The sequence below is a fragment of the Lemur catta genome, chromosome 8 (genome assembly GCF_020740605.2).
Source record: "Lemur catta isolate mLemCat1 chromosome 8, mLemCat1.pri, whole genome shotgun sequence".
In the NCBI taxonomy this organism is placed as follows: domain Eukaryota; kingdom Metazoa; phylum Chordata; class Mammalia; order Primates; family Lemuridae; genus Lemur; species Lemur catta.
In genome coordinates, this window is record NC_059135.1 from 68,566,629 (window position 1) to 68,591,807 (window position 25,179).

Sequence of the window (25,179 nt, forward strand, 5' to 3'; positions counted from 1 at the left end):
CCTCTAATATAAATGATAATATAATTTGTTTGAATTAAGAAACTGTTTTGTTGATTATTTGATCAAGTATTGGATTAAGATTTAAAAAAAAATTAAAACATTTTTAGCACTCCTGTGGAGGATTTATTAACTATTAACTAAAGAGGCCATTATCATTTAATATGTTAAAGATTCAGTTTTACTTTTTTATTTTTATTAACATAGGATTTAGAGCTTATTGTTATTTACTACAATAACTACAATAACTATGAGCGCAAAGAGAATACAAAAAATTAAGGTAAAGTGGAATCTCCAAAAACAAACTTTCTATCAGTAAAATATTCTGAAGAACCAGAACCATATAATTGAGGGCAATTCTTAGTAGATAGCACATCATTTATTGAAGTAGCAAGATGAAATATGTTTCTAACTTTGAGGAAGGTTTAGTATCTTAGATGTTTTTCCCAAAGGGGTGGGTAATTTATGAACTCTGAGCTATACTATTTCTGGAGGTATTGTGTGTGAGTGTGTGTGTGTGTGTGTGTGTGTGTGTGTGTGCGCGTGCGCGCCCCTACATTAATTTCCTGTGGCTGCTAAAACAAATGACCACAAACTTGGTAGCTTTAAAGCAACAGAAATTTGTTCTTTCACATTTCAGGAGGCCAGAAGTCTAAAATCAATTTCACTGACTGGAAATCAAGGTATCAGCTGGGCAGCTAGCTTTCCCTCTGGAGACTCTAGGGAAGAATCTGTTCCTTACCTATCCCAGGTTCTGGCGACTTCTGTCATTCAAGGCTCATGGCCACATCACTATAAGCTCTGCCTCTGTGGTCACATCACCTTCTCTTCTAGGTTCTTCTCCCTCTGCTTTCCTTTTATAAGGACATATGTTGCATATTTAGGGCAACCAGATAGTCTAACATAATCTTCCTATCTCAAGATCCTTAACATAATCACATCTGCAAAGTCTAAAGTTTTTTTTTTTTTTTTTTTGAGACAGGGTTTTTCTCTGCTGCCCAGCCTAGAGTGCAGTGCTGTGATGATAGCTCTCTGCAACCTCAAAATCATGGGCTCAAGCAATTCACCTGCCTCAGCCTCTGGAGAAGCTGGGGCCATCGTGTCTGGCTAATTTTTCTATTTTTTGTCAAGCCTCACTAAAGCTGCTTAGGCTGGTCTCAAACTCCTGGTCTCAAGTGATGCTCCCACTTTGTAGTCCCAAGACCACCTGTAGTCCCAAAGTGTTGGGACTACAGGCAGGAGACACCAGGCCTGACCTTGCAAAGTATTTTTTGCCATATAAGGTAACACTCGCAGGTTCCAGGTATTAGGACTTGAATATGTTTTGGGAGCCATTTTTCAGTTGCCACAGCCTCAAATCCAGGCATTTCCATAAAAACAATTTCATCCTCCAGGAAGATGATTTTCATTTTATGTAGTTTCCTCAAAATTTTGAATTTATTTCTGTAATAACAACAGGTTCTTGAGTAAGTGAAATTTTTGTAACTATTGTTTACTTATTTGTTCTTTCAACAAGAATTTATTACTGTAGGAGAATTTTTTTAAAAAGTAAAAGAACTAATTCTTGCTTTAAAAAGCAGTTTACAATTTATTTTTGTAGATAGGATGAGCAAACATACATAATTGAATGACAACATAGGGGTTATAGAGTAAGAGAAATATTGGGAAATAGTATATGAGTAAGCAAAAAAAATGAGAAAAAATTTTCTATAGTGTAAATTCAGAAGAAGGAAATATAAATATAAATTGAAAAGCAGAAAAAATACAATACTATATAGAGAGGGTGGGTTTTGACGTGGGACTAGATGGATAGAATTTACATAGTTATAAAAGTAAGGAAAGGTCATGGAAGATAGGTATAAGAAAAGACAAGGCTATAATATGAGAAAACAAACAACTAACAATAACAATTTTTTAAAAGTCTGGTCAGGGTCAATAGAGTTGTTGTGGTAGAGAGTTATATAGGTGTGCAATGGTAAATAAAATTACAAAGGTAGGAAGGGGTGAGATTGTGTAGAGCTTTCACTAGTTAACAATGTTAATTTTATCCTGTAATAACCAAGAGCCTTTTAAAGTTTCATTTTGTTTATATGTTTTTCCACTTGGGAGTGATACTTTGGAAGGAGTCATCACTTCATTATCTAGTAAGGGTGGAATGAAATGGGGACAGGCTGGATCCGTGGGGGAATTACTGTTATAGTAATTCAAATCTGAGGTGATCAAGCCCCAGATTCCAAAAATAGAATTATTAATGGAAGAAAAGAAGAAATAGATAAAAAGGACTAGTAGAAAGAATCCACAGGGCTTAGTGTCTTACTTGGAGAGAGCAGGGAGTGATGAAAGATGAGATAGGAAAATGTAAAAGATGAATTAATAGAGAGATTAGAGGACAAAAAGGCTTTAGAAGAAAAATGAAGTATAGACGCACTGAGTTTGCAACCATACTTGGTCATTCAAGTCGAAATGTGCACCAGTCAGTTTGAAACAGAGTGGAAGCCCAGGAATTTGTAAGACATTGGAGCTTCCTTATAGAGAAATTTGTGAGGATTAATTTCCTAGAAATATAAAATGTGAAGAATCAATAATAAACAGATAACCAAAAACATTTATACCCCCTTAATATTTTGAAATTAAAAAAAGAAAGTAAATCTAGAGATATAAACAAGAAATATCCCAAAAAGAAAGTCCAAAAGGCTAAATACATATAAAACAGCTATTTCATAAAGAGAGAAATGCTACAGTTATGTAAGATGTTAACATTGGGGGAAATAAGATGAAGTATAGAAGTCTCTGTACTATTTTTGCAATTTTTCTGTAAATCTAAAATTAGTCCAAAATAAATTTTTTTTAAATGAGGTTAAAAAAAAGAAGAATAAACAGAGTGGCTTGGCAATAATGGACTCACTGATATGTGATTGTATCCAAAGGCTTCGTTGACACCTGACTAATCCTGTGATTGTGGGACCTACTGAGATTTACTTGGAAGGAAACTAGCTCTTGGTTTGAAGGACGTGAGGATTAACACGTAGCTCAAGATACCCTAAAAAAACTGAGCCAATGTGAAATGTTTGCTTTTTTAAGATATTTTTTCCCTATGCTAGTCATATAGTATCTGTTCTAGAGTGTCTGTTAAGAACTGGGATAACCAGGAGTTTCTGGATGAATGATTGATTCAAGTTATCATTTGCTATCATCTAAATGTTTGTGTCCCCCCCACCCAAAATTCATACATTGAAACCTAATCCCCAATGTGACAGCATTAGAAGGTGGGACCTATGGAAGGTGATTAGATCATGCAAGCTCTGCCCTGATGAATGCGATTAATATCCTTATATTAAAATAAAAGAGACCCAGGAGAGCTATCCAGTCCCTTCCACCACGTGAAGATGCAGCAAGAAGGCTCTACCTATGAGCCAAACTCCCAGCAAGACAAACCTTCACCAGACACCAAATCTGCTGATATCTTGATCCTGGACTTTGCAGCCACCCGGTTTATGGTGTTTGTATTATAGCAGCCCAGATGAAGACACCATACCATCCCAAATATATTTTAATCTCCTTGTGGGAGCACTGAACCAGCAAAGATCAGAGCAGTTCTCCCTGCCAATCATTAATGAGATTGAAAGACTCTTAGAATAATTCCTATTTCTGTAGATGTTGTAGTAAATCTGCTCTCTTCTAGCTTGCATGTATCCAACTCATTTAAACATTTAATAAATGATAGTTTTTCTCTTCTTTCCTCAAAGGCCATTCCATTTCACTTGCAAATTTACTTTGTGAAATCCCTGCTAAGTTTTAATTCCACCGTGCAAGCTCCTAAAAAAGGATCAAATTAGTGTCAAAATGGCTCTGAGTAATTATAGTGCTTATAAAAATGTAAACTTTAAAATGAATACATATCTGTTGAATGAATGTGTTTATTAGAATTCATAAGTACATTAGAATACATTACTAAAATGATTATGTTTTAAAAGAGGATCTGTGATGAAGAGACAAAGTATTTGTTTATTCTCAAAATTTTCAGTACACTTGTTATGAGGCTATAAGTAATCACATTTTAAAGGAGAAGGAGACATTTGTAGAAAAGTGTAGATAACACCTGAGGATCTCTTCTTTATCTTGGCAGAAAACAGGGTTTTAATAAATGGCTAGCATAAGCTTCCCTAAAGCCTTGCTACCTTGAAAGATGGCTCTGAATCATTTACTGGAATAAATTATATGGAATGCTTCCATGTGCTCTCTAGCTCTTTCCAAAAGAGTGGCTCCAGGGAGAAAGAGAAACATTATAAATGCATTTACTAAAATGTGATTATTTTTCCATCACTTTATATTTTTTGTCTTTGAAAGGAAAAGTTACAATGTGTATGGGGGTTGCTTTTTTCATTTTTCATTAAATATATGTTACAGTTCAAAGGGGAACACTGGTCATTGGACTTCTAAAATTTTTATCCTGATTCTTAATTTAAAAGTAAAAATAGTTATTTTATAAATAATATATTAATCTAATTTGTACCTAATTATATTTTATATTTTTGGCTTTTTTTTTTCTTAAGAGGTAGTTTTGTTGTGTTGCCCAGGCTGAAGTTGAAGTCCTAGGTTCAAGCTATCCAGCCTGCTGAGTAGCTGGGACTACAGGCATGCACCACCATGCCCAGCTATCTTATGTAAATTTTAAATTAAAATTAGCATAAATATTTGAGTAAATATGATATATGCCCAATAAGACTGTGATCCAATTATTAATTTTGATATTGATGCCTTTAAGATTTACAAATGTCATTTAAAAGCACCTCATTTAAAAAGAATGGTATTTCTGCACCAAAAAGAGAAAGTATAAAGGCAAACATGGGTTAGAAAACTTAAACTGTTTAAAAGTCCATATATGAAAACAAATTATAAACAAAATGTCCAAGTCAGAAAAATATTTGCAACATGCATGACACAGGGGAATAATCTTATTTAATAAATTATTCTTATAAATGACAAGGGAAAAAAGAATCCCCAAACTCCAACGGAAACATAAGCAAAAATAGGACTAGGAAATTCACAATGCCAACGTTTCAAATCCTTACATGCATTGATAATGCTAGAAATATGGTTGAAAGATAAAATGTTTCTCCCATACTAAATTGGCAAAGATGAAAAACAAAAAATAAAATGTAATACACCCGTCAGTGTTGGCCACTGTGATTATAATCCTGAAGGAGTGTGGTTGGGAGTCAATGCAAGAATAGCGAATATAAACTTGGTGCGGAATCAGACTTAGGCTCAAACTGCCTTTATCACCTCAACCACACTAATATTTTAAGGATTCCATTAAACTCATGAGTAAAATCAGGATAATAACTTTATGTACTTAAAAGAGCATTGTGACAATCAAAGAGGATAATGCATATTAAATGTTTATTATAGTGTCTTTATTTCAGCTATTTCTCCCTATTAAATTGGTGAAACCTTAAAAAGGGAACAATTTGTCACATTAAAAGGCTTACAATGTTGCATAATGTTTGATTTAGCAAATTTACTTCTGGACATATTTCTAAAGAAGTGAATATGGATGCTTATTAGAATTTAGGATACCAATTGGATATCAGACTGGGATGGGGGGTAGGGGGAGGGGATGGGTGTATGCCTACATGACGAGTGCGTTGCACACCCTCTGGGGAATGGTCATGCTTGAAGGTGCAGACCCGGGGAGGTGGGGGGGGAGGGGATGGAGGTATGACTACATGATGAGTGCCAGGCGCACTGTCTGGAGAATGAGAACGGACGCGCTTGGGACTCTGACTCGGGGGGATGGGCGGGACATGGACAATGTATATGACCTGAACTTATGTACCCCCATGATGAGCTGAAATAAAAAAAAAAAAAAAAAAGAATTTAGGTATAAGAATATTGATGAATCTTGTCTGTAACAATGAAAATTTACAAATAATGTGTGTTAAACAATAGGGATTAATTAAATCAAATATAGTTTAGCCATTAAAAGTCTGTCCTGATTAGGTTAAGAAGTGGCTATCGAATAGCTAGCAGAAGAGAAGCTAAATTATTTGGGTTTTGAACGGTTAGTATGTCTTAAGTTTTTGAGGGCAGCAGAATGCAGCCAATAGCTCAATCAGAGCGAGAAGTATAAGTGAACTGTTAGGATATGAAAAATGCTAGAAGCATGTAGGGAATGGGGAATTATTAATATATATCTAGAGCACAAAAGTTTATTGGAACATCAAAGTAGATCAGGCTGGGAAGCCAGATGGAAATAAAGTTATGAAGGGCTTCCTACATCATACTAAGGAATTTCGACTTTACTTTTTGGGCAGTGGAAAACTGCTGAAGATTTTAATCAGTTTTTAAATTTATGTAGCATGAATGGTGTGCTCATGGAAATGATGAGGTTTTTAAACCATACTGAAATGAGAGAAGATATAGGGTAGGTCAAAGACAGAGACCCTGGTTATGAAGGGTCTCCTACTGAGAGGTAGGAGTCAGGGAATAATTTTATATAGAAATATCAGGATTTGGTGACTAATCAGATTTCAGGAGTGAAGTTTCTATGTTAGGTTTCAATTTTGGATAAATATGTGAAAAAGAAGAAAAGGAGTCTAGTTTGGAAACAGATGAGTTCGAGCTGCCTATAGACATTCGCAATAATTAACTGACAGTAGCTTTCAGAGCTCAGGAGAGAAGTGGGAGATGAAGATGAAAACCTGAGTCATTAGCATTGTAGGGGACATGGAACTGCTTCCAGGAATTGATGTCTTCTCAGAAGCACAGAAGAGACAATGCCATAGCTTAGTAACATACTTTATGTCAATAAATTGTAAGGTCTGTCTTTCACTCATAAAAATTTTTATTTAAGTTAATCAACATCTTCTCATTTTTCTTCTTTTGAAAGTGTTAGTGATCATCATGATGCTACTGGCTAATGAAAAGAAATGATTGCAAGGACAGATAGAAATGGAATGTCTAATTTTGTCATTATTCTTTGTATTACATGCCTTTTATTTATAAGATTTTAAAAATGAGCACTTCAAAATGGTCATGTTATATTTAATAATAATTCTCCACTTGCTAGTTTGTTTTTGCAGTATTCCTGCTACGAAAACTTTCATTGATTCCATTTTAGATTTTGCTGGAAATTTGAGTGCTTAAGAAAAATATTCCCAAAACAATTGAAAGTAAATTTCTTCTTGATATTTGCAAGGTCTTAAAAAATCCCATAACTATCAAAACTGTTCAAGGAGAAATGGTTAAGGTATAATTGTCAACTAGCAATAAGTACCATCTTTTAGAAAAGTAACTAAGTCAAAAAATGATGTTGACATTTGTTATGACTTTTGTGTAACAGCAGGAGAGAAAGATTTGAATAATTTTATGGGTTGGGGGCTACTTGTAAAAATTCAAAACTAAGTAACTATAAAAATAGACATTGTTTCCAAGGTAACATAAAAGCATAGCAATAAAAAACAGGAAGGGTGACTCCGAGAATAAAATTCTAATATCTATTCTTTACTAAAGTGAACAAGACAAAAATTTAAACATGTCCCTAGTATGGAAGTATTGAATTCCATCAAACCAGAATTCATAATAATAAAGTTTTATGTGATGATTGTTTTTCACAATATATATTTGTTTGAGTAACAGGAGAGGCAGTTCATTGTTTTGAGATCAACAGTACCAAAGGATGTGTTGTGCTTTTATCTTGCCTTTGTCTTTAGCCACTGAATGAACATTTTAACTTTTAGAAATAAAAAGAGAAATAATTGAGACTATAAGTGGAAATACTAAGAGAAAAATAAATGTCAATGGACCAATATATATTATGTGTCTAGTATGTGCCATGCTTAGTGTTAGCTGTTTTATGAATTTTAATAGTCTTAAGAGAAAAATTTGAGTAAAATCTTTTATTTATTTTATGGATAATTATTATTAAAGCTCAAAAATATTAAGTAACTTACCATAAGTTATCCAATTAATCATATCAGAGTGATGCTACAAAATGATGTTCTTAATTCTCAAAAGTTTGATTTTCTCCATTTTTATTTTTTAATTGAAGGTAATACATATACTATATGTAGAAAAATGTGAGGTTAAAAAAAAGTGAAAATTTCTATTCCAACTCAGTCTTCTTTCCAGATTCCCTCTCTCCAGAGGCAATCCATGTTCCAGATAGATTTTTATCCATTTCTAGATATAATCATAGATTATATAGCATCTATATAAATATATGAGTATTATAGATACTATATTTAGACAAATATTTACATATTTTTTTATAGATGACATTATTGAAAGGAAGTTGTAGTTTGGATTTTTTTCTTCTTTTGAATTTTCACAGTACATATTGACCTCCCTCAGTCATTTTGGTGGCTATATATTAAATAGTATTCAATACTGCGTGTACACTATCATTTATTTAGCCATTCCCCTCTTGGAAGGTATTTAGTTGTTTCCATTGTTTTTGTTAAAACAAAAAGGGCTCCCCAAATTTTTCATATATATGTTATGTTAATAAATATTCATGTATATGCAAAAATATTGGTTTTAATTTCTATCTTGTCATTAAGTTGATCATGTAGAGAAATGTAAGAATGAGTTCTTTGCTTATTGTTGATTAGTTCATTTTCTTTATGAATCCCTGAGATTGATGTCTTTATATACTTTGATTACTATGACAATAACAGCTAATTATTTCTTGGCAATGTCTCCATATTTCTAAGGTACAAATACATTGTTCTGACGATAGAGCCTTTCATATATTTACTTGTCTAGTGTTTCTTAGGTGCCGACCATGTCCCAAGTACACTGCCAGGTGCTGAGGATAAAGATAAAAGTAAAATGTAGCACTGGCCAATAAGAAGTTTAGAGTACAGTGAGATAATTTATTTCTGGGTATTTGAAAACTTACAGATGAATAATATAATTTTTAACATTTATGATCCAGGTGTTAGACAAATATGGCTATATGATTATTTATCCATTTTACCACTAACCATGGCCTTAATAAATCTATGTGGACAATTCATCTGAGGTATCTTCTTCCCTCTTTTTTTATCTGTGTTAGACTCAGAAGTATTTCATAAGTAGTGTTTCTCATTTTAAATTCTGTAGGTCATCATGAAGCAGATGATTAGTTAATTTTTTCCCCATAAGCTGTTTATGGGGAAATAGTTTATGGCAGGCACTTCCAATTGTCCACCCAATATCCATGGTAAATGAACTGTGAGGAGCAGCCTGGTATGAGTATGAGGTTACATACTCAGTATTTTTTTGCACTAGCGGTGTCCAAATAATGCATTTCTGGCCAAAAAGACATACATTGAGGTGTGCGGAGCCTCTAGAAAGACGTTTTATTTTCCTAATAAAAGGACAGACATGGAAGGTCTTCCCTACCCCAAAGCTTTCTGCCTTGGCTGTGGGCATGTTGTCTGGAGTTTCAGTGGCCCTCTTCTGACCAGCTGATGAGAAAAATTTTTGACTCTCAAGACTGAAGAATGGAAAGATAATAAAGTTTCTGGTTTCTTAATGGAATAGTTGAGGACCTAAACAAATGTCTACAATTCACTACCTTCGGACTTCTTCTGATATGAGAAAATTAAACTCCCACACATTTAGTCCTCTGATCATTAAGCTTTTTGCCATTTCTAGCTGAATTTATCAGGACTCCATTGCTTTTTGGCAGTAAAGTCCTCTCACATTCGTTTTGAATCAATATAACAATAAGCTGGACCATTTCTGAATGTTTTGTCATTATTCTTACTATGTTGTTTCTATTATTTTTTTCCATAAGGTCATTTTTCTATGTTGTAATTTAGTAATTTAGTTTTAAATATTTTTTGCTTAAATTGACACTTTGGAGTACTGATTAGGATTTTAATAATTAAGCATTTTTATTTTATGTTAAGGGAGAAACTTCCTTTTAATGTTTTTCATTGAATAACACAGGACTTGTTTGAAGAATGGTGCCAAAACTCAACAGACCTCATTTGTTTCTTGTTTTGCAGTATCAGAATCAATATGTATTTCTACATGTAATCTTGACACATTCAGCTGCATCACAAATACAACATAATGTCATGCTGAAAGAATAACTTTTTTAACCTTAGTTCATTCTAACTCAGAACTTCTACCACTAGATAAGTGAACTAACAATAATTTTCCTCCAAAATAAGAAACTGATATCAAAAACGGAGAGTTTACCTGATTTCCTCCCATACCATGGCAGTTGAATATACCCACTTTTTCATTCTCTTTGCGGCCCATGTTGTCTAAACATTGATTAGTTTCAACATTTCTTATCTAAAGGAAACACACACACAAAAACATAAGTCAGATAGTTAATCAAGTCACCTGAAGTAAGTTTGAACAGCATTGGCACTGGCATTAGCATCTAATAAAGAAGCACTCTTTGTTAATAGCATAGTATCAGAGGAGAAGGACACATTTACATATTATGAATTAGGAATTCTTCCCCAAATCCTCCAACAATTAGAACAGTTTTCAAATTCCACTGAAATGACCATGGCCCATTCTTGAACTCCTATAGTACTGTATGCAAGGGAATAAAAACAAATTGGGCAAATATTCAAATTTGTGTTTTTTAGATCCTTCATTACTAGATGCTCCATTCTGCATATTAATATAGATTAATTACATTGCTTATTTCTGTGACTAAAACATATTCATGCATCTTCTTTCCTTCCTAATGCCAAACTTAATGGAAAATGCTTGACCCTAAGAAAGGCTATAACAAGGCTGAATGGTGATTTCACATTACAAATTCCTCAAAAGCAACATTAAATTGCCAACTGCAGACATAAAGTTCTTGGTTTACATTCAAGCACTGCATCAGTTCCATAGTTAACATAAGTTAATACAGATTTGACCCAAATGCAATTACAAAAACCATTCATTGATTTTAAAGATTCTAAAATGACCAGATCAAGTCCAAACGAAGGCAAAAAAGAAAAAGAAAAACTCTTCTAATAAATGCAATATTTCAGATTTTTTCTTTAGTCTCAACCCCAAGTATGTATTTCTACTTGTCCACTCTCCTTCTGAAAAGTTTGTGTCTCTGACCCCTGTTAGGACTTGCATATTTTACTGTCACTTGGTAAAATTATTTGATATGTCTGTTTAGTTCTCTATGCTTTAGGCATATGTTTCTTCACTTTGGCCAATGAATAAGACTAGAAACATTACATAAACTTATAAACCTATATAAGATGGATTAGGTTTATACAATTCACTTTTTCTATGGTGCAGAACCTCATGGTCAAATACTGCTACCTAGAGTTGAAAAAAGTTGTATGATTTGCATTAAGGCCCCAATCAGCAACTAAGAATAGTAGGGATGAGAATTCACCATAAGGGCTAGAAAGAGCTGGGCAGAGTGGTCAAGCCCTGTTCCAATGGGCTGAGATTTAGAGCAGAGTTATAGATGTTTTAATCAAGAAATCTGAGCAGCAATCCATTAGAAAAGACAGAATATATAGTGAACATTACAGGGAAAGGACACAGGCTTCTAGAAGCAAAACCTGTACTGGTGCATATAGCACTGAAATGTATTCTTAATCTGATTTAGGCTGGTCCAGGCACTGGAGGGAACTGAGCACATAGGCAAAAAATTTTCAGGACCTGCAGCTGGACAGGATTGAGGAAAGTAACAGTTGATAAATAATGTAGTAAATAGGTCTGCATATGTTACAACAGAGTCTGACCAATTTATATAACATATAAGTTGAATTTAAATCCCTTATATTAGAATTTTAAATTTTCATAAAAGACACATTTCTTGAGAAACAATAAGGTTGTGTTATTATTGCTATTTGACATCCTAAAAATGCATATAATGGTATAATGCCATAATACTTAGAGGAATAAATATCTCATAAAATGATCATTTTTAGATGTAAGTTATGAAATCTGTTTAAAAGATTCTCTGTCACATTCATGGTACTTGAATAGATACTAGTGAATAATTACAGAGGTTACAGGCTGAGTTGTGTATAAGGTTTTTGCTGGAACACAGAAACTTCAAAGCCATATACAGTCCAGTATATACACTGACAGTGGCATTTTAAAGGGACATATGATAGATGCATGTCATCCTGTTCTTTGACAAATTAAGCACAAAATTTAGGAATGCCTCCAAAATATTTTGCCCTCAGTAATGATCTATTATTGATCTATTTTCTATAAAAGATCCATTTTAATTTTGGGTCTGTAATATCTCTTCTGAATTAATTTATTTAATTGAGAAATATTATTGGGAAAATGTGTACCTCATGCCAGGCACGGTTGAGGTGCTGAGGATACAGAAGTGAACAAAATAAACACAATACTTTTCATCATGGAGCTTACATTTTGGAAGGAAGAGTGCGATAAACAAATAGATTTGTAATATGTCAGAAGATTAAGTCCTATGAAGAAAAGTAAAACACAGAGTAGAGAAAGTGACAGAGGGGATACTGTTTTAGAAAGGGGAGCAAGAAAGGTCACTCTGAGGAGAAGATGCTTGAATACAGCTTAGTGAACAGAGACAGCCACCATATATTCATGTATGGAAGAGCATTTTAGGCAGGGAACAGCAAATGAATGCTCCTTACACAAAACTGAGTGAAATAACCAGCTAGCAATGCGGCCGAGCTACGGTGAGCAAGAGGCAGGTTAGAGAGGCGACCAAGACTAAATAATGTAAGGAATCATACGTTTTGAGCATGAGCATGGTATGACAGCTCATTCTGGCTGCTGCATGGAAAACAGACTAGAGGGAGGAAAAACTGGAAGCAAGGAAACAACGAAGGAGCCCATTGTAGTCAGCCTGCAAGAAATGAGTGTTGGTTGGAATAAAAGGATAACAAGCAGGTGGAGAGGTCAAATTTGGGATTTGTTTTTAAGGTAGAGCCAATAGGATTTTCAATTGAATTGGATTTGAGCTATTAGAGAGAGAGAGAGAGAAAAAAAAAGACATCTAGAAACGTGCCAAGGTTTGGGACTGAGCAAATGGGCAAATGCTATTTCCATCACAGAGAACAATATTCTGAGTTCTTGTATGTTCATAAATATATCTGTGGCCTTTAAACTTGAAAATAAATTCAGTAGATCTGAAATCCCTGGATCATAAAATATTTCCTTGAGTGTCTATAAAATGTTATCCCTTTTATGTCCAGAATAAAAGGTTGCTTTTGAAAAGTCTGATGACAACATGATTTCTTCCCCTAATTCTTACAAATATTTATTTACCTGGAAGTGAAACTGATTTTTTTTCTTTTCTTTGAAGTCTTGTAGATTTACCACAATATATCTTGATATTGTTCATTATGGATCACTCTTCCAGGTATGTAGTGCTCCTTTTCAACATATAGTTTGAATTTTATGTTCAGGAAAGTTCCCTGGAATTATATATTTTTTTTTAATTAAAAAAATTTTTTTTTTACATTCCAGAGAAGGAATGGGTCAACCCCCATGAGTGGAGGAGACCTGGAATTATAGTTATTAATGTACATTTTATTCCACTGCTTTAATTTTTCTCTTTAGGAAATCATACCATTTGGTCTTATTGTTTATCTTGTTTATTTTCTATTTAAGTCACTAATCACTTTCAATTGAATAATTTTAAATTTCTTTTTACTTTAAAAAATTTCCTTTTTCTCCTCTAAAACTCTTACAGCACTTTCTCTTGGTGTTATTGATTTGGGTGTCTTCATAAGTTTAGTTTCCATTTCTGAAATGATATAGTCTTTGATTTCTAATCTTTTCCTGCATTCCTGCTCCACATTTCAAAGTTTTTCTAAATTTGATTTATGTTGTTCTTTTCTATATTTGACCATTGAGAGTACTTATTTTAGTTCATTTTGAGATATTATACTTTTATTCTTTCTTGTGAACATAAAGTTTTGGTGTAGTTGCATTGTTTGCAGAGATAGCAGTCTACTTATTATCATAGTCTTAAAACATTCATCTTTTTCTAGTATTTTTCTTTCCTTTTATTTTTCCTTTCTTTTTTTTCTTTTTACATGAAATCAATTTTCCTGATCTTAAAGAGGGAGGATTTGACCATGAGACAATTTCTTAGTTCAAAAATCTATAATTCTCTTTCCTGTACTTTTTGAAGTGTTAAAACAATGCCCTTCTATTTTTTTTTTTTTTTTGAGACCTCCTGACTCTGCTTACTTCTCCCATTTTTATCTGGATTTTCCATTTCCTTTGCCCCTACTGTTTCTACCTCACCAATCTGGGCTTTATTGCACAAAGTTTTTTTTGAGAAGGAGCTTCAACTAGTGAGTTTCAAAAATTCATAGGTTGTAGAGTATTCCATACCCTTCAGACATTAGAGAGGAGTTTTCACCCACAAGCAAACACTTCTTTCATTTTCAGCTACTATTAGCACATTGGCCTGAAACAATTTCTAATTTCCTTCAGACACCTTGTCACTTCCCTCTGTTTTCTCTTGCAAAAATTGTAGTATCATGTGGTTCTCGAGATTGTCTGCTTATTTTTGGAAGTTATGATAATAGCTTGCCACCTAATTTTGTTGTCAAAGTTGTTTATCAATTTTTAGTTTTTACATCCTTTTTTTTTTCTGTTTTAATGGGGAAATTCAAAGAGATTCTAATACTATGTCACTGCTGCCACCCATTTTTCTAGAATTTCAGAATAGACTTATTTTGGGAACTGCATGAAAAAAAGCCTGTCTTATTTTTGCCATTTTCTAACTATTCCAAAATATGGCTTGGCAGTTTCTGGATGTATAATGTTACTTGTCCCTTAGAATGAAACAAGTGCTAAGAGGAGATAATACAGGAACTCAAGTCAAGTTTCTTATGGCAGTCTGGATAATGGAACCTGGGAGAATAGCAATAGACAAGAGTCAGTGGTTTAGGAAACCTGTCAGAATGACAAAGGAGAGATATCCACCACTACCACCACCACAATAATAATAATAATCATAAATTATTTTAATTGTATGTGCCATCCATGCAATTATTTCCATACTACAAATGAAATCATTGAGGTACAGAGAGGTTAAGTAATTTGTCCAAGTAAGGAATGTGAAGTTATTATTAATATAATGAGTCTGCAAGTTGCCAGTCCTGTCTTCTAGACAGGCAAGCAGTATTTATTAGAAAGAAGGCCTGGAAGGAGCAAGGGGGGATTGAGTTCTGTTGAACAAAGGTGACCAGAGGCCATTCAGACAATGGTGAAGACACATGAAACAAGACATATGAAAAAAGCCTACTATTAGACCTGGGGGACTAAGTCAAAAAGACCAGGAGACTCTTTATGTGGAGTGCCAGCCTATTTAACTGAGGTCATGTAAATGATTCCTGTCTATGGCCAGGGTGACCTAAGATACAGAGTGTCAGGGAACAGAAGTATGAATTCCCCTCTTAAAAAAATATGAAGGATGCATCACCTGGGATAGAGACAATATCTGAAAGGTTTTTATCACTAGGCCTACGATATCTGGATTTAAAAAATTAAAAAGTCATGCACACCATGAAGGCAGGTGGGTGCACATAGGTTGTTTTCGAATCAGTGAGCCCAACCTTGTAGGCATCTGCTATATTGTCAAAATATAAAAACAGTCATCAGCATTTTCTGACAATCCTCAACGAATAAATCTTAATACACATCACAAGATATTGGCACACAGCAAAGTTCAAACTATGCATCTCATCTTTTGAGATGCAAAGAATAATCATACTTAGGGTGGGTGACCTTGTATAATTTTAAAATCAGAACTTTTCTACAAACACCTTGAGACCTCAGTCAAATATATATCTCCAAAGAATGTTGCTCAAGCAAAGAAGTGAAATTTCAGAAAACATCTAGATTTTATCACTGGTACCATATTACCTGACAGTACCAACTAAGTGGTCATGCCATTAATCCTGAGAAAAATCTAGGCGACTAACCGCTGAAGAAATTTACCCGTTAGAAATTCCTGACAGAGTCTGTTCTATCATTTGTATCAAAATAAGAAGTGCACACTGGTAGTTCCAAGATGTGAAAAATTCTTTTGACTCATTCTTTATGTTATGGTAGAGCTTTGAATGTATGGCATAAGGCCAAGAGAATTTTAACTTTAATTGGTTGTCTACTTTGAGATTTCTTTGTTTACACACAATCTTTTATTGCTTGAAAACAATTCTTAATGATATAAACTTGAGAGTATTTTTTCCACTTGCGTTTTAATGTTTGAAATTAGCAAGGGTTTTTCTAAATGTTTCTACACATAAGCCGTCAGTATCACTGGTAATGTTCTTACCACTTATATAATTTGTTCATTAGCTCTTGCTCCCTCTGCTGGATTATAAAAGCAAGCAGCAATAGGAACTTGCCCGCCACCAATCTTCACGTTTCAAAAATTAATATATAAAATCCATTCTAAAGATAAGACAGTCTAAACTTAAACTCATATTTTTTTACTGTAATTACTCCAACATATGCTTATCCTTCAATTGCACCTTGTTACTTTTTATCATTATTTCACATATGTCAATCTCATTTGGTTTCTCTTTATAAAGAAGGAAATAGGCATATTTGCAGTGAATTGTAGAGTTTAATATAAATATTTCCATACTATAATTGCTCTAGTGGGTATGCATTTAAGTCTATTTTCTGTTTATCAAATTGTGAATAAATCAGAAGGATGAATGCCAAATCTATATATTTAAAAAATCCAAGGTGACTTTACTTATACAGACTTGGGTTTAGAATGTCCTTGGTTAATGACTGTGAGATTTAAAAATTCTTATTATGTGATACTTTAACCCTCCTTCCACAAAAATGTAAACAACATAGAGAAATAAACAATTTCATTTATTTTGGTGGGTAACAACTACCACCACAACAACAGCAACAACAACAAAAATCCTGGGAGAATACAATGAATGCCAAACTGGCATATAATCTGTTGTAGTTGTTTGTGCCAAGACATATTTGAGTAATAAAATTAGAATGAGTACTAGTGTAATTATCAGCAATATAATGTTAAAAAAATATTTTCAGGTAATAAAATAGCTCGTTTTGTTCACAGGTGGGTTATGCAGCCTGACATTCTTTAGGGTTGACATTTGATGAAGAGTGACATATTCCGCCTGTAGGTATGCATATTCAGGTACCCTAGGATAAAAATTAGCTACTGTGTCCCCAAAAGTTTTAGAAATAAAATTATGGACAGGAAGAATGCCCACATTTGTGTAAGTCTCCTAAAAGGAGGCTTTCTTACTGGGTACCCTATTAGAGGGTCAAGAAGACTGTGGCTCTATAAATAGATCTCCTGATTACCAACAGGGAAGGTAAACTTGTAAGCATTTTAGCTTCTGCATTTGACAGTAACTGATTTTACCCTTAATCCCTGTAGCCTAGCAGCTTCACAGATGTCTATTTTTAGCTACGTAAATTTGCTGTTCAGCAATGTTTAATGAATACAATACCAATATGTGCAAGGACCTTACCTAGTTGCTATGGTTAAAGGATACAAGAGGAAGAAGTGCTGAGGTCAAGTACACCATACAAAATACATAGATGAATGTCCGAACATCTTCAAAGCAAGATGCAAATTTTAAGTACCAAGAGTTAAATCATTTGGCTTCAGAAATCTCCATCACCTTCCTGTGCCGTCAGATATTCCAATGTTCTATATAGCTCAGAATATGTTTTCTTATTTTTTCCAGAGTGCTAGCATGCCATAGCCCAAAAATTCAGGCTGAGGCACTCTATTTCAGAAGGCTATTTTTCAATCTTATGTTTGAACTAATTGTTATATTTACAAGATTAGAACTTGACATGTGAAATCTATATAAGCTAAGGGGCTAGTTAAGAGAGAATTTAATGCTACAAAGAGCTCAACTTCCTTATTCCGTTATGATCTGCTTACTGAATCTAAAAAGCACATGCTTCATTAACTTACTTAAAGGTTTTAGTTCAAAGCAATTGCACAGTTTTTAACTTCCCATTGGAAATTGCATCTAATTCCTCGTATGGGTAAAGCAATATTTCAATTACCTAAGTAAGATGTAAACATATAAGAAATTAAGATATAGATATCTGATATCAATAACTTTATTGATTTTGGTGATGATATAGATAATATGGAAACTGAATTCCATATTTGCTTCTATATATTCCAATATAGCAAGAAAGGTTATAAAAAGGAATTGACAGTGAAATATTTATACTCACTAAAACACAGAAATATTAAATATATAGACTTTGAAAAACATTGAACATAAGAAATAAATAAATTTTTAAATCCAAACAATTTTATTTGAAATTAAGTGAGAAGTACAAATGAATATACTACAAAGAAATATTTTTGTTGTTTTGATGAAAAGTAGCTCAGACACTTGATATTGCTTGGGGGCTCTAACTATTCAAGAGAAAGTGCCTTCATATATAAGGGGAAAGATATCATTTTATAATCTTCCAATAATGGTTAATGATAGGCAGTTAGAAAGGAAAAGCTTTAAGTAAATAACTGTGGTCCATTAACAGTTCAACTCTAACTCATTATCAAAATGTCTATCTTAAATTATGTATACATGGCCATGAAACATTGAATTGGGGAGTAGTGCTTGGTGAATTTGTCCTACTGTTTCCATGGAAACAGTTGCTGGACTGCATTTCTTTATAGCTAGTTTTAAGTGGAAAACTACAGTACATTAATACCTCAGAAAGCTCAGAACTTAATATATCTCAAAGATTTTTTTTCATTTATTGGGTTTTTGAAACAGTAGTTCATAGCATGCCATATAACCCATATAGGAAAACTTATTTCTACTGAATTTCTTTACCTGCTTGATTCTCTCTTGCCATACCTTTACTCTCCTTTTTGGTAGAAAGGCTTAAGATTAGAGGTCTTTCCTTATTTGATTTTGCAGTCTTAGCATATGATATAGACTCTAGCTTGCTCCCGTCTGAATGCATCCCTTGGAATTCATGTTGAAACCTGATCCCCACTGTGGTGGTATTAAGAGGCCAGTGGCCCAGTGGATACAGACTATGGATCTGGATCTGAAGGAAGATTCAAGAAGTGAAGACTTCTGGGAAGTGATTAAGTCACGAGGGCTCCACCCTTATGAATGAGATCCATGCCCTTATAAAAGAAGTTGAAGGGAGTTGTCTTGCTCCTTCCTCCATGTGAGGACACAGCATTTGGCTCTTTAGCCATGTGAGCAGCAACAAGGCACCATCTTTAAAGCAGAGAGCCATCCTTCACCAGCCCCTGCATCTGCTAGCACCTTTATCTTAGACTTTCTAGCTTTCAGAACTGTGAGAAATAAATTTATATTATTTATAAATTACCCAATCTAAGGTATTTTGCTACAGCAGCCTCAATAGCTGCTTGAGCTATTTTTTTTTTCTTTTTCTTTTTTTAAAATAGAGATGAGGTCTTGCTATTTGCCCTTGCTGGCCTCAAACTCCTGGGCTCAAGCAATCCTCCCACCCCAGCCTCTTCAGTAGCTGGGACTACAGCTGTGTGCCACCACACCTGGCTTCAAGCTCTTATTTAATAAAAGCATTTTGAATGAATAAAATAAAAAGTATGATAAAAGAACTTATTTTCTCATTTCAGTTATAAGAAAAAGTGAGCTTTACTGTCAGACTAACATGCATTTGTAGCCTGACTTAAATAGTTATCAAGCTATGTGACCCATAGGCCAATCACATAAACATTCTACATGTCAGTTTTCTTATTAAATTGGGGATAACATTTAACCCAAGTCATGGGGTTGTGATTTTTGTAAAATGTAATTCATATAAAGCATCTAGAATAATTTTGACATAGTAGGAAATCAATAAACAGTAGGTATAATAATTGTAATAACTACTGGTGTGCTGCCACTTCTTGCCTTTTTTGCCAGGCATTGCGCTAGAGGCTCTATGTCTTTAGTCATCACTATAACCCTGTATTATTATCTTCATTCTGTTGACCAGAGAGGATACTTAAATTCCATTCAGGTTGGAAGCTGTAAGGCTAGAATTTGAACCCTCCTCTGCCTGACTACAGGGCCTAGGATTTTTCCAGTACACCATATTGCCTCTTCTTAATACCCCAAAAGGCTCAATCCCTCTCTTTAAAAGCTTTTCATAAAGTATTTATATAAATTAAAATATGGTCACCCAATCCATTATAGAAGACACCTAATTCAAAATCAGTAGTTTGTACAAAGGAATTTGGGCACACTACATTTTACTTTTACTTTTCTCAGGAAGTCAATTAGGTTTCCTTGATGTAGTGCAGAAAAACATACAATTAGAATTTTAACTTGGAAGTAAACATCTACTTCTGTTTCTCAGCTCTGAGTCTTTCTCAGAAGTCACCTTACTGGCCCCAGAGAATTTCCAAAAAGTTCTTTTTGTTCATTTCTGTCTTGTTATATTTCCATTCCTCTGGTCATATTTCCTTTTAGAGAAAGGAATCGGTGTTTACTAATCATTTGGGTTCATTGACAACAGTAGGAGAAACACTTTACCACAACAGTAGAAAAACTCCTTTCCTCTGAGAGGATGGTCAGGTTCATGAATGTTCAAATATGTTTTATATGTTTTTCAATAAGGGATGAGAGTATTAGACATTTTCTGGAGATCTTCAGAGGTTTATAATAACTAATATACAAAGAGTATTCTAGTTTAAGAAGCATTCTCATAAATTCTGTGTATTGAATATAAATCCCTGTGAGATTGATGCTAACAAGAGGATATTATATATTTGAAAACAACATCAAAAATACAAGACCCCCCCCCCAAAAAAAAAGACAAACCACAGAAAAACCCCAAAACCAAAACTCTGAGGCACAGGATTGTTAAGTAACTAAAGTCACACACTTAGAACATGGTAAAGTCAGTGTTATTACACATGAACCTTTTTATTACATTATTCAATTAAAGTTGAATATATGTGAATTGAAAGATTCTGTAGAGTTACATATATATACATGGCTAATGAAGAAGTGGAGATTTGGCCCAGAGGGCACAGATATGGCACATAAAAACAATGGCTAGGTCTCTGTTCATTTTTTTTTCTTTCATTGTTTTCTAGTTAATTATAAGTAAGGTATGTTTATAAAGTTATGGATCAGTAAGGGAGATGATCCAAAAAGTATTAGATTGAACCATATACATTTTCAGATATTCCAGCATTATAACCTACAAAAATGGCATTTTAAACCTAAGAACACATTTAATTAGTAATTATTTCCCAAAAGCATTACATTATTGTTGTTGAAATGCTTAATCACAATCAATATTGTTAATTTTGATTCTGAAGCCTAATCCCTATTAAGTGGGAAATTACCAACAGGAAGGATATAATTCATAAAGGAAATATTATTTTGAGCAATTGAATATATATTACACATATTTGCATAGTTATAATGAAGCCAGTTTTGTATTTCTAAATAAAATAGATATTTTGGAAAACCATGGTACGGATCAGTGATTCTCAGAAGGTCCACAAGGTCAATACCACTTTCATAATAATATTAAGATATTACTTACAGTTTTCACTCTCACTTTCTCACAAATGTACAAAGAGTTTTCGAGAGGCTATTGCAATAGACTGTGCCATATTGCAATAGATTGAATACCAAAGCAGATATGAAAGTTCAATTATCTTCTATTAAACCAGACATTAAATGCAATTCACAAAAACATAATCAATGGTAATCTTCTCACTACTTGATTTTGTTTGAGAAAATATTTCATATATTTGTTTTTCAAAATATATTATTTATATTAATGTATATTATAATTGGTTATTGCATTATTTTAAATTAGTAAATAGGCTTTAAGCTTCTCAGTTTTAGCTTCAATACAGTAATATTAATGGTTATAACCCACATAAACAAAAAGTCTTGGAGTTCATAATAAGTTTTAAGAGTGTAAACTTTATATGACCAAGCTTTCGAACTGTTGGAAAAAAACAAGAAAATGTTGTTTGTTCAATCTTAAACTTTTCCTCACTTTTACAATTCCCTATGATGAAGACCTTTCTGGTCCTTGAAATACGAGACGTCATTTAAAATAGATCTATTAAAAAACCCTTACAGCATTTTATTCATAACATGAAAAATATTGAGCTCCCTAGAAATTGCTCCATTTGCAAAATATATTTATAACTTAACCAAAATAAATAATTCATACCTCACCAAGTGAGTAATAACGTCTTGGGATCTGGGAGTCCGGATAGATGTTTTCTAGGTACCAAGAAAAGGGTTTACACTTCAGATTTTCTCTTAGTGTTTTTCTCCCTGACACATCTCCATAATCCACTTTGACAACACCTGGAATTTTTCAGAGAAATACAAATCAGTTTGTGCTATTTTCATTTTAGCACCGTTTCACTCTGTTTACTTTGCTATCAGTTTTTTCTTTATAATTATGATTTCACTAAATTCAACTGCATATGCAGCTGCTACTACACTGGTTTTCTCACTGTCATCCAATTAGTACATTAAATAGATATAAATAACAGTTCTTTCATTGGTTATGACTTTCGAAATGCAAATATTTATCACCAAGTACTTGTACTTCTTAGATTGAATAATTAATTAACTAAATGTAAATTGGTATTAATTTAGTATCATAATCAAAGCTTAACTGAGCTATTTAATAATGCATCTGTTTCTTTTTAATAAAACATTCCAATAGCTCCAATGTTTTTGATAATGCTTACATTTTCTCTGTAGAGTCATTTATTTACCACCTGTAGATTTTATGAGAAATTTATATAAATAAGAGTCTCAGAATGGACTGAACATATGTGTTCTAACTTTCCCTTCTTCTTCTTGAACTTCTATTCTATCTAGGTTTAACATAAACTGGATTATTTTCTTTATTCATTTTTTTCTATTTTTTTAAATGTGTTATTGCAAGCCACCTCAAGTCCTCAGAGAGGTTAATACATAAATAAGCACAAAGAAATTAACATAAATGAATGAACAAGAATATTTTCACATGTACATATTGAAATTACTTAATTGTATTTCATATAATAGCAAAATATTTGAAATTTAAATGAATATTTCCATTGAAGATTATAAAAGGATACTTTCTACTTAGAAAATAAAAACAATAATGTTACTAATTTTTATATAAAAACATCATGGTTACTTGATTTGCTCATTATAATCAATATCAAAAATGACATTTGATGGAAACGACTAACTTTAACAAGACAGCAATTATTTCTTAGATTATTCTGAAAAGATTTCAATATTTAACTCTTTCCTTTAAGGCCAGTAAGCAACCAGACATTGCTACAGAAACAAATAGCCTAGTATTTAGGGTATTCTATCCTACTTAAGCAGCAAAGCCAATCAATCATTCTATAAAATAGGAACAAGTGTTTAGAAACTCTGAATGTCTGTAAGTAATGCCATCATTGAGTCACTGTTTTCAAAAGCAGCAACACTCTCGAAGCCCATCACTCACTAGTTTCACCCCTCTTGTCTCTTCAGAATTTTTGTTTTTTAAAAATTAAATGCCATGCTGTTGTTAGAAAGCATTCTGATGATGCTTAAGCAAACCATTTCCTTCCAAAAGAAAACGTTGATTTTCCTAGTTGGTGTTTGCACAGAAAACAACAAGATCTTTGGGCTTTTAAAAAAGATAAATATTTGTTTTCAAAATGATTCTATCAAGAACTTCCAAACTGGAGTGCAACCTTCAAAAGAAGAGGCTCAAAAGCAATTTCATATTTACAAAATAGATTATTGAAAGAATTTCTCATTACGTTAAGGACTATGGCATTTGAAATGATCTAACACACAGTCCTCAAAGTCATAAAAAGAGGTATAATTGAGATTAGAAGTAAAATAAGTACTATTCCTTTAGAGGACTTAATTCAACAATTTTAATGTTGTGGCTTCATCTTTGAGGTAGGGATATATAAATGAAGCGACTTATTTAATATCAGCTTCCTTCCTTTTTCATCACATAAAGATTTTGTAGTCTTCCCCAGAATTTTTTCCTAGAAGAGTTTTTTTTTTTTTTTTTTCTTTTTTGGTGCTCCAATAAAAATTTTTTATGGACACCAAAATTGGGATTTTATATAATTTTTCTGTTATGAAATGTTATTCTTTTGATTTTTTTCCCCCAACAACTTAAAATTAGATCATGAGCCATTAAAAAACAGTGAACTGGGTTTGGCCCGTAGACCATAGTTGTCTATCCCTGCTGTAAAAGATAAAGTTCTAGAAGGTTTTTGTAAACAGTTTTCTGAGTGGAAGGTAGGTCTGAAGTTTCATCTGCACATCATTTTACCTTAGATCAGAGAAAACATTAATTGCTCACTTGGGTTTAGCACAGGGTCATTGGTGGAGAAAGATAGTTTTTACTGAGGAAAGCTAAAGCCTTCTTACCCTACCACCTCTAAGCAGCCCCTTGGCATTTCCACTGCAACTTGAGCTTTATCTTAGTCTCAGATAATTATGTTAAATTACCTGTAGAAATGCACAAAAATACTGTAGGCTTATCTTAATATTTTGGAAGGAATGGCTTTTTCCCTCCTTTCCTACTTAGCAGTGAGATACTGTGTAAGAGATGGCAGTCAGTGTTCCCAGCACTCTAAATAATCTTCCACATTTCCCAGGCCCCTGCAGTTAGGCAGGGACATTTGACTAGTCCTGGCCAATGCACTGTAGGGGGAAAGGGACACATGTCACTTCTGGCTTTAAAGATAGAAGAGCAAATATAAGAGCTCTCTTTTCCTTTACTACAGGGACTGAGGAGGCCTTGTATCCCAGTGGAGGGGACCTTAGTTGTACCTGTATGATTTACTGAGTGTGAAGTAGAGGCTGAATTGGATTATTCAGATCCATAGCTTGAAATACAATCCCTCCTGTTTCCCAAACTCTTACCTCCAACTCAAACCTCTCCAAAATAGTTTATCCAATTGTTTACTCAACAGTTTTTACTGGGATCTCTAGTAGGCATTTCAGATTTGACAAGTCCAAAATTTGATTCTTCAACTACTTGCTCCACCTCCAAGGTTCTCCATTTCAGTGACTAGCACAGATATCCATTGATTTTCTCAGGGCAAAAATATCAGAGTAATTCTCTTTACCTCACAAATGCATATTTAATTCATCAGTGATTTCTCTTGGCTCTACTTTCACAATATATCCTCAGCCCTCTACTGCTACGATTGTGATCCTACCCTTCCTCATCTCT

General features: G+C 33.5%; 1 protein-coding gene across 2 annotated transcripts in view; it reads right to left on the reverse strand.

Annotated features, from left to right (window-relative positions):
• GALNT13 (polypeptide N-acetylgalactosaminyltransferase 13) overlaps positions 1 to 25,179 on the reverse strand; it is a 436,774-nt gene that overhangs the window by 29,679 nt on the left and 381,916 nt on the right. For both annotated transcript variants that reach the window (XM_045559133.1, XM_045559132.1), the window contains exons 8-9: positions 22,150 to 22,289; positions 10,195 to 10,293 (exon numbers count right to left, since the gene is read on the reverse strand). In XM_045559133.1, coding sequence (XP_045415089.1) covers positions 10,195 to 10,293; positions 22,150 to 22,289 — 239 coding nt within the window. The remainder of the gene's footprint in view (positions 1 to 10,194; positions 10,294 to 22,149; positions 22,290 to 25,179) is intronic.